The following is a 12564-nucleotide window of genomic DNA, read 5'->3' as shown; positions in this document are numbered from 1 at the left end:
ACCATCAATCGAACATCCGTGGCACCTTCGCCGGCGCATCCTTTTGGCTCCGGACCTTTCCAGATGCCACGCCCCTTGTCAGCAACGTGCCTGGCATTTGCATGGAGTTGGAATGGCAAGGAGTACGAGCTGTCAAAGTCGGAGGCGAATGCGAATGGTTTATAACGATTTTCGGGGCGCTGCAGTTGGCAGCGTTTGCTCAAATGCGATATAACAATAGTCGGAGCAGAAATGCTGCATGGTGGTGCACGGTGCATAGTGGATGGTGCATGACGCATGCCGCATGCCACATGCCAAGTTATCCTGCAGTGGCTACGTGCTCCTCCTTATCAACGCTGAGCGCCGAATTCCCCCATTTGGGGATTAACTAATTGAATTTGCAAGTCGCCAGCGCTTCGCTTTATTGCGGTTTTGTGTGCTTCTGTCTCTGTCTCTGATTGACAGCATTTCGATTACGGATGCGCTGAAAGTCTGAGCGCAGATTTGTCCGCTTGCCCTGCTTAATGGAAATCCAACTTAGATTGCTGCAGCAGTGGCAACAAATTGCAATTACTGCCACACTTTGCGGCACCGCAGGCAGCCGCTCGCTGGCCTCAACTCCGGGTACATCTATATTAACAATGCGGCAGGTCCTGGAGCTGCAACCATGGCAACAGCAGCAGGAGCCGGAGCAGGAGCAGGAGGAGGGCAACAACAAGCGCCGTAAATGGTAATCACCCAGCAACATTATTAACATCATCAAGGCGAGCGTTATTAAAACCGAGTAAAGGTTCCAGGCGCCACCTGCTGGCCGGCACGGCAACTCCACTCCACTCCACTCGACTCGCTCCACCTGCCGCCGACCCAAGGACACCAATCTCCCTGCCGCAGGACGAAGTTGCAGGACTCAGGAACCAGAGGCCAGGTTAAATGCAGAAAAAGTGAGCAGGCACTAGATAATTTGCAGCTTGCGAAGGTAGTAAATTCTTGTTAATAGTGCAACAAATTCACATTTATGGAAGCGCGTGAAGTTTGAGAGCCGCTGTGATTGCAAAACTGTAATTAACTCGGTAAATCATTAAACCGCGTTTTGCTCAAAGTATTTGAGCCAAAAGTTCTGAAAAAGTCAGTGGATTGGCAACGATAGTGGACAACAACTCTATCCGGGATAAGGCAACATTTTAATTTGCAATAAAATGTAACAAGTAAACTCCATGAATTCACAAAATATCGAAATACACACACTTGCACTTTGCTTAAGCTGACAAAAAAAAAAAAAAACAACAAAAAACAAAGCTTAAGTGCTTTTTATGTGTGAGCATGGGTTTTATTACTAACACCAAATTTTAATTCACTCGTATTTACCATCAAACTTTTGCCGTGGCAACGTATTTAATTTTGATCCCTCTGTTTTGTCTTTTAGCCAAAAATAAACTTTCCATAAAATGCTTTAGATAAATAAATAACTTTGAATAAAATATGGAATCGTCCAGCTGATATTATGTATTTAATATGTGCAATAGTATCGTTTTTTTTTTATTTCAGTTAGAGACCACAACAGCCAGGACTCTGCAACTAAATATTGCGCTAGGATTGTTTGCTAGACCAAAATTGTTGCATAAATAATTATACGTTTCGCAAAACTGTAAAACCCATAAAGTCAAATGGTAAAGTAACAGCAAATAGTAGACTCAAACAGGACAAATGATGAAATATATGGCAACTAACCCATATTTGCAGCCCATTCATTCTGCGCCACTCCTGAAATTCGACCCACAACCAGAAAGTATATTCAACGTTGGTGCTTTCCCAGCGAATTGGTTGATTACTTTTTCGGTGGTGCGATGGTTGGGTGGTTATATATGGGTGGTTGAGTACGGGCTGGGTTGGCGGGAATTTTTCCGCCATGAGCAGTGCGAACTTGTTCTCGCATTTTTGGCCAGTACTCTGTACTCTGCTGCAATTGAAGGCCTGTGAGAGCTGCGAAGCTGCAAAAGTTGTTGACGAGTGAAGTGTGGTGAATGTTGCCGGTGGTTGTGCTGCTGCAGCGTCAAGTGGTTGGTCAGCATTAGACACGAGCGGTTACCTGTTGCCAGCGGGTTGTTCTTGTTGCTTTGTGGGTTCCCTTGCTCCGGGCCCTAATTGTTGGCCGATTCCCAGGCCGACACACGCAATTGCTGTTGCGTAGGTGAGTAGCCGCAATTAACTCATGGAGCTGGCTGGCTGGATTGGGGGCTTCGGATTCAACTCTTTCGCCCTCTTGACTTGCGGTTTGCCGACGCTGGGAATTTTCGCCCATTGTTTTGGGATGACCTCACACGGTTTGCGACATGTATGCATTGTACAGAGTTCATATCGTTGCACCAAAAACATCCTCAGCCCGAAGTGGCAGGTTTCCAGGGAATGTGGATTTTCCCAATCAATTCCAAGCACCATTTGAATTAAATGACAACTTCAGGGCAGGGCGAGCGTAAAAAATAAACAGACGTCTCTAAGAGATTGCCACCCAGAATGCTTTATTTATTTATAACACATGCTACGCATCGCATCAACTTATGGAATTCGCCAAATCACAAGAAGCCAATAGCAGCAACGCTTCTCGATGGGCTAAGGGGATGTGGGCAGAGATTGGGATCCACATCGGGATCGGGATTCGGAAAGCGGGGGGCACAAACGACGTAAAAAGCGACATCATCCAATCAATTTATGCGCCAATGTCTCCTGGGCGGCGGACCCAAGTGGGTTAGATATTGGAAAACGGATAATTGGAAGTGGTGGCGGGTAGCAGAGTGGCGGAGGCGGAGGCTTTCAGGATTTTCCTTTACTTGATGGGTTTTTCGTAATATTATCTTTAAAAAATCATTTCGGTAAGAATCAAAATTGAAGTGAAAATAGCAGACGAACCAAAAAAGGATTCCTTTTCCGATAATGTGTGCGTGCTGGGGGGTACTGGTAATTGGGGACATGCTGCCGGTGAAATGGCCATCATCATCATGGCCAGGATCGTTATGAAACTGAGGCGAATTAGGGACCTGGCCGAGACAATTCCCCAGTTGCCATTGTAAACGCTTGCAAAGTTATTTGCTGTCCATTTCCAAACATTAAACCAGAGTGACTTGAATAAATTTCATATTTGAAAGCCTCGCACAGACACACATTTCGGCCAGACCGAAATATCCGTTGCCCAAATAAACTCACATGGCTAATACAATCCAGTTTCTGAGTGTGTGCGTGTGTGTGTGGGCCCTTACAGCCTTGAGGTGGGTCAATCCTACGGAATATCCTGCCTCAGAAGTGTCCTGTCTCTTCGTGTGTGTGCCTGTGCTAGCATAAACCAAAAATTCCTATACGCTGATGCAGCAAATTTCCGGACGGAGTGAAAGTGGTGCGTGGTGCGACAGTGGGACAGTGGTGCCACCGCCTCCTCCACTGTTATCTCCGCCAGCCGTTGGCCACTCAAGAGGAATGTTTCGATTCTCCCTCTCGTCCTGTTGTCCGGTCCTTCTCTCTTGCCTTCAGCCTGGCAGAATTCTCGGAAACAAATTTCATTCTCGAATATTCATACATTTTCTTTAGCCATAGTGCGTTCTCCAACAGCAGTTTCTTCTTCCACAACTTTGAACATTTTTTCCCCTTTTGATATTTGTGAATTCGGTGCCGGAGAATCGAGCATGCGACAGTTGCTTCATTACGGAAGGCACAACTATTCCTGGAGAAGCCATGCAACTTCTTTCCACAATTTGTGGGCACAAATAAATGCAAAGTGGGCGCATTTCGACTTTAAAATGCAGTTCGACTTCGATATCTCGACTTAAATTTAGGCAGGACACGATGATTTATGTTAGCAGGAAAAATGAAGTTTCCTTTCGTAGAGACTTAAATGATTAATTAAAAGGGTTTTCCAGCACTCCGACAAGCAACAGTGGCCATTGGCAGTTTTCTTCTAACCAGTCAGTAGTTTATACGTAAACAAATTAATTTGAAATGGGCAAGAAAATAATGCAAAGACTAGTAAAATATAAGCTGCTAAAGGGAAAGGTAAAATCCACCAATTAATTTCAAGTTGACTAATTAATTGAACTCATTGAGTGCAAAAAATATTTGTGTGCCTCAAATGTGTTTTTATCACTTTCCATATTTTTTAACCCCTAAGAACCATAATAAATATCTTGTCATTTTGATATTGTACTTTCTGTGATATATGTACACATGCATCGAAATATTACGCTATGCTATTAGCACTCTTCTCGTTTGATGTCCTCAATTGCATAGATGATATATCAGGAGTTCGCCAGGCATTCGAAGGGTATTCACACTCCCGTTTTCGGGTTGAACACTCTTCCATTGTTTTCAGTTGAACGGGGATGGAATTGGATGCGATGAGTGGCTAAGTGGTGCCGGGTGGAGCGGCGACAAGGAGGACGCCGGCTGAGCAGACATGAGCGGGCAAATTAGAAGCTGAGACACGGACTACCAGTCCTGGATCTTCATCCACTTTGGCAGCCGAGTGTTTGCTAGCTTATTGTTTGGCTTAATTGCCGTTTGAACTGCGGACGCGTGTGTCGCACTCGCACTCGCACACTCACTCGGTTTCAGATTCAAATTCAGATTCAGATTCGCATTTGCAATCGCATCGGCACATGCAGCTACAGCTACCTCCATTTGCATTCGGATCCGCAGTGGCGTTGGGCATTGTTTGCCCAAGACAGCAACCCAACTCAGCCGCCCTGTTGGCACAACAATGCCAGCCTGCTGGTGTGGATGCTATATGGTATGGTATATGGTACGAGTATAAGGTATACGGCGTGGTATGCCGGGTTAAGCAAAACACTCGAATTACCAGCCGGCGTGGGTATGGGGTGTGCGAATGCTTTCTTGCTCGTGGAATAATGTTTGCGCAATCGAATGACAAAGCGCTGGTGATCGGCGGGGTTAAGGGGTTGATGGGTTGAGGGGTTGAGGGGTCCAACGGGGTCCAATGAAGCATGTCTGCGTATGGAACCCGATAGGTCCAAGGAGGCGGAGGAGGAGCCCTGCAGAACCCTTTGGTTCCCAGCGAAATTGTTGCAGAGGAAAGCGAATATTTCTCTGTCGCCATTAACCAAGTGAAGTCGTTAAAGTTGAAATTAAAGTTAAAGTTTTCCCAGCAGCGGCCAAATGCCGCGTCACAGATTTCCCGGCGCGCCGAAGAGTGGGGATGAAAATCGCCGGAGCGGAACCACACGTCAACTGGCCAACTGGCCAAGTGGACGCCCATCTCGCCATCTCCCAGGGAAAGGTGTGTGTGTGCAAAGGTGACTCTCCAGTGGAGGATTACTGAAGCGTGCAGTGGACATGGACCGACCGCCAGCGGTTCACACGCTGCAGATGAAGCCGGGGAGCCACTGGGGAAAAATCAGATCAGCCCCATATGGACTTAATAATTTTACTGCTGGCATTTCATTTAATTGTGAAGAACGATTTTTTTTTTAAAGTATCTGTATTGAATATTCATCGCTTGTTATCTTAAAAATAGGACTTTGTGGGGAAACATCGCTTTCTAGGTAAAGAAGAGGAATGGTTTAATATTTCATATAACTAACAAGAATTGAGTGTTTAAAATTGAGTTTATAGTCAAAGCTAAGAAATACAAAAGATACAGAAAAATAAAAAGTAAAACTATACTTCTTCAAACGGCTCGAAAGTAAATTGTTGGTTCAAAATGTAATTTAAAAGCCATTACGATTTAAGTACCCTTTCCAAAACTGTTTCTTTAGAGTAAAACAAAGGGCTTGGGGCCTTTGGCAATGGAATTTTTATCCAAAAGCCAGGAGTTTTGTGGCCACTGCAACTGGTGACACTTGCAGCTGTCGATTCGGGCGACTGGATCTGGACTTAAAGCTGCCACGAGCCAATTGCCAACCGGTTGGACACGCGTCTCGAATGAGTAAATGAGCGAAATTAGGCAGATGCTGAAGTTGGAGGCCGTGGATGTTGGACTTCCAGTTGCGCAACAGCTGCCACTTCAATTAATCGAAATGGATGATGGAAGGCCGCAGAAGTGGAGCTATAAATATTTGCCCGACCTGATAAAAAATTCATTTTTCAATATCGCAATTTCAGCAGGAGGTTAAAATATGCAAGTTACCACCACAACAAAAAGAAAACTCAGCCGGCTCTCTTTGAATTTGATTTCACTGCCGTCGAAAGGAAAGTGATTCTGTGGGAGTATGGGTGTATTGGGTGTGTGCGAGTGTGGTTTCTTGGTCCACATATCGATAGCAGGTCCTTCCACACACAAAACGCACACAGACAGGCCGGCTGGGGGCTCGTATCTGCCGGCGCACAAACACAAAGGATATCGACTCCCTTTGAGCAGAATGATGCAATTATTCACACTTGATTAAATACTCAAGAAAAGTGAAAGTGCGTGGAAGGAAGCCCATTTGGCCGTCCGCGCTCTTCCAAGCCCGCATTGAGATGTTTTCCAAAAATTCATAAATTTAAATTAGCAGTGAGAATGATGAAGCCATCGTCGGGTGTCTGCTCCTCCGAGCTCACCTTGAAATGGTTTTTCAATTACGCCACCGAACCGAGCGAGCTGAGGGCCATTAAATGTATTCCATTTCGAGGACTTCGCCGGCAAGCTCATTTTCCGGACTATGACGAGCCTCATTTGGCATCTTGCTTGATTTGCCGTTTTTATTTATTCATTCAACTGTCTGTTTGCGAGGCAGAAGGAGGAGTGGCTGGGCATCCGGCTGTCCGACAGCTGACTAACCAAATCAATTCGCATCAATATCGAGCAAACCCATCAAAGTCAGTCATCGATTGCCGAGAAGTGGTGTGGAGCAGGGGGAGTGGAGCAATCATCTATGCCATCCATCCGCCGCCGCCGCCGCCGCCGCATCCTTCAGTGGAAATATTCTGCGTAGGAAGCACGCCAGGCTGCACATTGCTAATATCCTGCCGCAATCCCAGGCTCCTCCCCCCTGACGCAGCCCCTTTGTGCGCGCATACACACACGCACACACACACACACATATGTGGGCATCCTACTAATTGAAATTCATTCTCAATCTGCCAAAGCCAGAAAAGTGCGCTCGATCTCGTCGAGATGTTCTTTAAACTTGCGTACAACATCCGATTCTCGACCATTCGAAACTCCATCAAAATCAAAAATTCAGTGAACCGTGGCAAGGGGTCGCATCCTTGCATCCTCGTCGAATCAACGCATCTTCACATGTGCTAAAGGCCCATAAATCCCGGCTAGGTAGAGCTATTATTGATATGGATATACACGATATATCCATCGAAGGCCCGGGGCAATTACCACATGCCATGATCGAGCGGCGCAGCGGGAGTTCACTCTCTGTGGCGACTTCAAGAGCCTGGGGTTTACGATTGTTTTCACTTGACATGTGCAACTCCCGCACTCCGGCTTTCCACCTTGCCACATGCTGTCGATTTATTTATGCACCGCTCGCATGTGTGTGTGTGTGTTTTAATTTGGTCTCATCTTTCTGTCAACAAGCAGTCGGAAAAATGGCCAATGCAATGTCTATTTCGGTCCGAGATACATTTGTTTGGCTGGGGGCTGGCAAACACACACTGAGCGGCAGCAAAACAAGCTGGCATATTGCATAGTTTTCTCGCTTTTTAAAAACAATTATTTTGCCATTTCAATAATCCTGCTCAAATAAGCCAGGCAAGTAAATCCCACAACAATTGGAAAACGTAAGATTCTCTCTCTCTCGAGAGAGAGAGAGTTATAAGCCCTAAATCTTTTTTGCTAAGCAAATAATCCAAACTGTTCGTAAGCTCTTGAAAATGTTTATTTAATATTTAGATCGAAATTCTTTTAAAATTTTTGAGTTAGAATTGAAGGTCTGATAAAAACTCACAAATGCAATTCACATGTTGCACACAATTACAAATAGCCCATTAACGTAATTGTAATTGAAGTTGATTACAAGGAACTTGTTATCTAATTCTTTTAATTAATAATTAATGGTCTAAAAGCTAATGGTCTCTAAAGCTATCGCCCTATACTAAGTAATCCACTACTTTAAATTAATAATTAAACCCAAATACATCTTATATCAACTCATTTTCCCTCGTTGCTCTGATTTGTCTTAATGCTTTCAATTTCGTTTAAGATTGCAGACCGATTGCGATGATATGTATTTCTTCGCCATGCTGGGATTATCTGGATTTTGGAGGGGCTGAGACCACATTTGATTTACAATTACGTAAGTTCGCTTCGCCCACACTAATGCGGCAGTTTGAGCTTGGACCACGGATTCAGTCGGTGGTTTTTGGGGGCGTGTGGGCGACATCAGTCAATATCGAACTGGTTAGCGGACTCAAGGTGCTGCTGGGGCGAGAAATATCAACTGTCCGGTGGAGCGCAGACTATGGACTATGGACTGTGTGGCGGTCCGTGGTCGGTCCGTGGCTCGTTAAGCCAAGTAGCCGAGTCTGGGCCAAACATGGGCGTTTTCCAGTTTTTTGCTTAGCTGCCCACACTTGCGTCTGCAATCTGGGCAGTGATTCGCCTTTACTTTTTTGGAGAGGGCATCGCAATTAACTTTGAACCAGCTCGAAAATGACAGGCGCACACAAGTCAGTTGCAGTGGCGATGCTTCCTGTAGATAGCACAGCATCCGAAGATAATCTATGTGCTCGAACCAGTAGCCCGTAGCCTGTGTGCTTAACACTCTGCCCTTTGAGCAGGAGCAAAACCAGAAGCTGAAGCAGAAGGAAGCGCAGCCCCTCAAGTGGGGGCCACCGCCTACTCCAGCTCAACCGCCCGCTCCGCCCACCATTGATGGCGCTCTGGTCAAGCTGTACTTGGTTCGTGGTATTGTCAATGCACTTCACTACATTTGCCAACTGTCAGAGACAAAAACGACAAGTCGCGACGACTTTCCACACTACCCCCGGGATCCTTTGGCACCCCATCCCTGCATCCTTGGTTTTCCCGCTTTTCTAACTGCACCAACACATGCTCGCTGTATATCTATTACGGCGTGTTTGTCCTACACTTTTCCCAACTCCTCCTACTGCTGCCGCTGCCTTCTGCTTCAGTTGCTCTGCTCTGGTGGCATACATTTGAGTCCTGTGTGCTGTGTTCCGTTCTGTTTCTGTACCCGCACATGGACACACTCACACACGCACGAGCCGCCACTCACACATGCACGGTTGACAGACAGACGCAACTTTTCTGCGTTCGTGTGTCCTTGTGCTTGTTTTTTGGTCGCCTTAGCCTGGCCTGTCTGTTTGTTGACATATTATGATCCTTGATTATTTTGTGCTGACAAATACATGCTTTTCCTTTTTCCACACTGCCGTACTCTCTCTATACACATGCCACACAGCCTACATCTAGATAGACTTCCGATTTTGATTCTGATTTTGATTCGGATTCGTGTTTGGTTTTGCTGCTCTTTCTGGTATTGCTGCCTCGACTCCCAGGGGGCGTGGCTCGACACTGGCCAGGTGCTTCTCAACTAATTGGTCTGAATGTGCTATCCCCAGTTTATTAGGCTTTTAATGATGGGCGGACTCTGTAAATCCGCTTCCATTCGGACTCCAATCCCCGCACACGCCCACAAATGTCATGCGAAGAGATGGCATGAGAAACAACAAAAAACAACAAACCTGCTCCCCAAGCAAACCAAATGAAAACAAAAAAAAAAAAAAATATGAAAAAATCTACAACCGAACTGTGGGCGTCGACACAATATTTTGTAAATTATATTCGATTGTTTGGTTGTCTATTTTCCGTTTTTTAATGGGGCGGGGAATAAAGCTGCTCTGGGATTGAGGGGCGGAAGCCACGATAAGAACTCAAGTACATGGCACACAAGTACCGGTTGCCAGCTCCCAGCTCCAAGTTTCCAACTCCACACCCATTTGCTTGAAACTCCGCAACCTGTTCTACGATAATGCGTTTGATTGCAGCGGAAGTGGAGCGCTGTTGTGGTACGTGTGTCCGGTGCTTCTGGCCTTGCATAATGTGTAATTAATAATTAGTTTACCATTCTGGACGGCCCAAGCTCCCCTTTCCAGCCGCCCGAGTCATCAGAGGCTTTGCCACGCCCACAAATGGCTTTTCCCCCGACAAATGCCTAGAAACGGAGCGAGTCCCTGCGGTATCCCTCTCGGCCAGACCGCAATGTCCATTAAAAGGACCCAAACACAACCTGCAACATGCAATGCCTGCTAATGAACCGCAGCTGTTCGACTGTCAATGCCCCTCGTCCGCCTTGGTCAAGTGGTCCACTCACCCAGGAGGCGCAGGAGCTGAAGATGTTTAATCCAATGCTGACGGCAGCGTCGTCGCTTTGTTGCATGTTGCTGCCACTTTATGTGCTGCTGCTGCTGTTGCTGCTGCTGTTGCTGCTGATGCTGCTGGTGTTGCTGATGTCGCTGATGCTGCTGCTGCAAAGCCATTGTTGTGGCCGTTATGCTCGCTCTGTTGGCTTTTAGCGGACTGTTCTGGGAGCTGAGAAAAAACGCGAGGTTGCACTATAAAGAGCAGCAGTTACCGTTGCTGCCACTCCAGCTGTTGGTGCGACACATTTGTTTGGGGTCACCACTTCAGAGCACTTTTTGTCTGACTTTTGATTTTTGGCACACCCGCGAAATCGCGATTTGAACCCGGATTGAGAATGGAAATGGGATCGGGTTAGCGCCGCATGGTGGCGGCTGTTCACATGACCGCCGAAGGGCAGGGGCGACTAAAACCGGTGGCAGGGGGTTCTTGGCCTGGTCTAGGACTGCCAGTTGGCCACTTTAAGATTCGCACTTGCCATCCGCTGGATGTTGGCGCAGACTCGATAATTTGGCGTTGTAATCGCGGCACGAGTGCTTCCCGTACGACTGAGTGTGTGTGTGTGTGCTTGCGCTTGCAGAAGTGTGGGTGAACGGTAGGCCCCGTGCGAGGTCCCCGAATCAAATAACGGAACGGAACGCGGAGCGGTTCCTCTGGCGAGCGTCCTCACGGAATCAGAGCTAAAACCGAACTAAAACCTCGCAGCTCGCAACGCGCCGACCGCCAAAGAACGAGTATCTGTGAAATACATCTCCCCATCGCATCGGCATCGTGCAGCAGGAGGCCACTGAGAGCCGCACACAGAGAGTGCGTTGTGTTCAGAAATCCAGATATAGACGCACAGATGTATAAGAGAGTATCCATAAGATACTCCAAGCAAAAGCAGAGTATCTGTAAACACTTCGCTCGAGCACGTTGTTTGTTGTTGCTGCCGTGCAAGTCCGAGTCCCAGCCGGTTGTGCCCATCAACTTATACGGGCCACTCCATATTAACCGGGGGTGGAAGTCGTATAAGTATGCCTATAAGTATATGTATAAGTAAGTATAAGTATAGGTATAAGAACACTCAGTCTGCTATTTTCAGTTTGTTTTGATACCACTTATACTGCGTGCAAAGAGTAGAAGTATGCGCATAAATATAAGACAACAAATAATGCCTTTTAATTTAAAACCAATTAAAATCAAGGTACCAATATTAAAATATTTTTATAGAAGTAATTAAAGTCAAATTAAAGTAAAAAAATATAGTAGTAATAAAAATGTAAATCTTAAAGTTCTTAACTAATCTAATTTTAAGTCAAGACTACGATTAGCAACAATTGTATGCGAGTTTTATAAGTCAACACTACTCTTTTGGTATAAGTATAAGACCAAGTCTCATACGGTATAAGCTGAATGTTCATGACTTGAACTTGAAGTTCTTTTGTATAGGAATCACAGGCGTGCGTATCCGTATAAGTGACAAACTAGCTACAGTATAAGTATAAGTTAAACTGAGACTTCTACAGAAAATGGTATAAATCGGCTGCTACGCCCGTTTGCATAAGTATAAGCTAGCAGCGAAACTGTTATACACATGGCGTATGAGCTGGTTCGCAGTAGAAGTTCGATGGAACATCTCTCTTTCCTAGACAAATGTTTGCAGTTCGAGTGTTTTTGTGGTGGTTTGTCTTTGTTTTGTTTGCCATATGAGTGGTTTTCAGTTTTAGCACCGGGGTAACTGCATAATTGTCAAATATGACTGGGGAAATGGGTTTCGTCATACCCACTCGCAGTTTTAATCTGCGTTTCCTTCGCGTGCACAAGCCTCCTGCCACGCCCCCTCACTTTTTACGACAGCAATTTTCATATCATTTGCACGGAAATCACCTTATATACTCGCACTTGAACATACATATGAGTGGAATGCTGGCCTCCAAACACTTGTTACACGCAACTCTGAAAGTCCCCTGGGATCGCTTCACTTGCAATTTTGCCGCCTAATGCCATTTGGCAAACAGAAGATGCGAATTTCAGGGAATTTTTTGCTCAAAATTACAGAATTATTTATGTAGGGGGGACTAAGTCTAAAAAATGGGAGGGGATGAAAATGAGGGCTCACAATAAAGCCCAAATTAAATCTATGTATTCCGACACAATAATTGTGAGAACTCGCGACGCAAAGTGAGCAATTCAATAATCCTGCCCAATTTTCCTGCCTCTCCCAATTTGTTAAGTGAACGCTAATCCCTTGAGTCGTCGAGAGCGATGTCTAAACAAAAACAATC

General features: G+C 45.8%; 1 protein-coding gene across 3 annotated transcripts in view; it reads right to left on the bottom strand.

Moving 5' to 3' along the window:
* Positions 1–10992, bottom strand: part of sns (sticks and stones) — a 57603-nt gene extending 46611 nt beyond the window's left edge. For all 3 annotated transcript variants that reach the window (NM_001043067.2, NM_001299284.1, NM_176106.2), the window contains exon 1: positions 10251–10992. In NM_001043067.2, the coding sequence (NP_001036532.1) occupies positions 10251–10416 (166 nt within the window). In that variant the 5' untranslated portion in view covers positions 10417–10992. The remainder of the gene's footprint in view (positions 1–10250) is intronic.
* Between the last annotated feature and the right edge of the window lie 1572 nt (positions 10993–12564).

This window comes from Drosophila melanogaster, chromosome 2R, assembly GCF_000001215.4.
Source record: "Drosophila melanogaster chromosome 2R".
Taxonomy (NCBI): domain Eukaryota; kingdom Metazoa; phylum Arthropoda; class Insecta; order Diptera; family Drosophilidae; genus Drosophila; species Drosophila melanogaster.
This window is presented reverse-complemented; position numbering and strand designations above follow the sequence as displayed.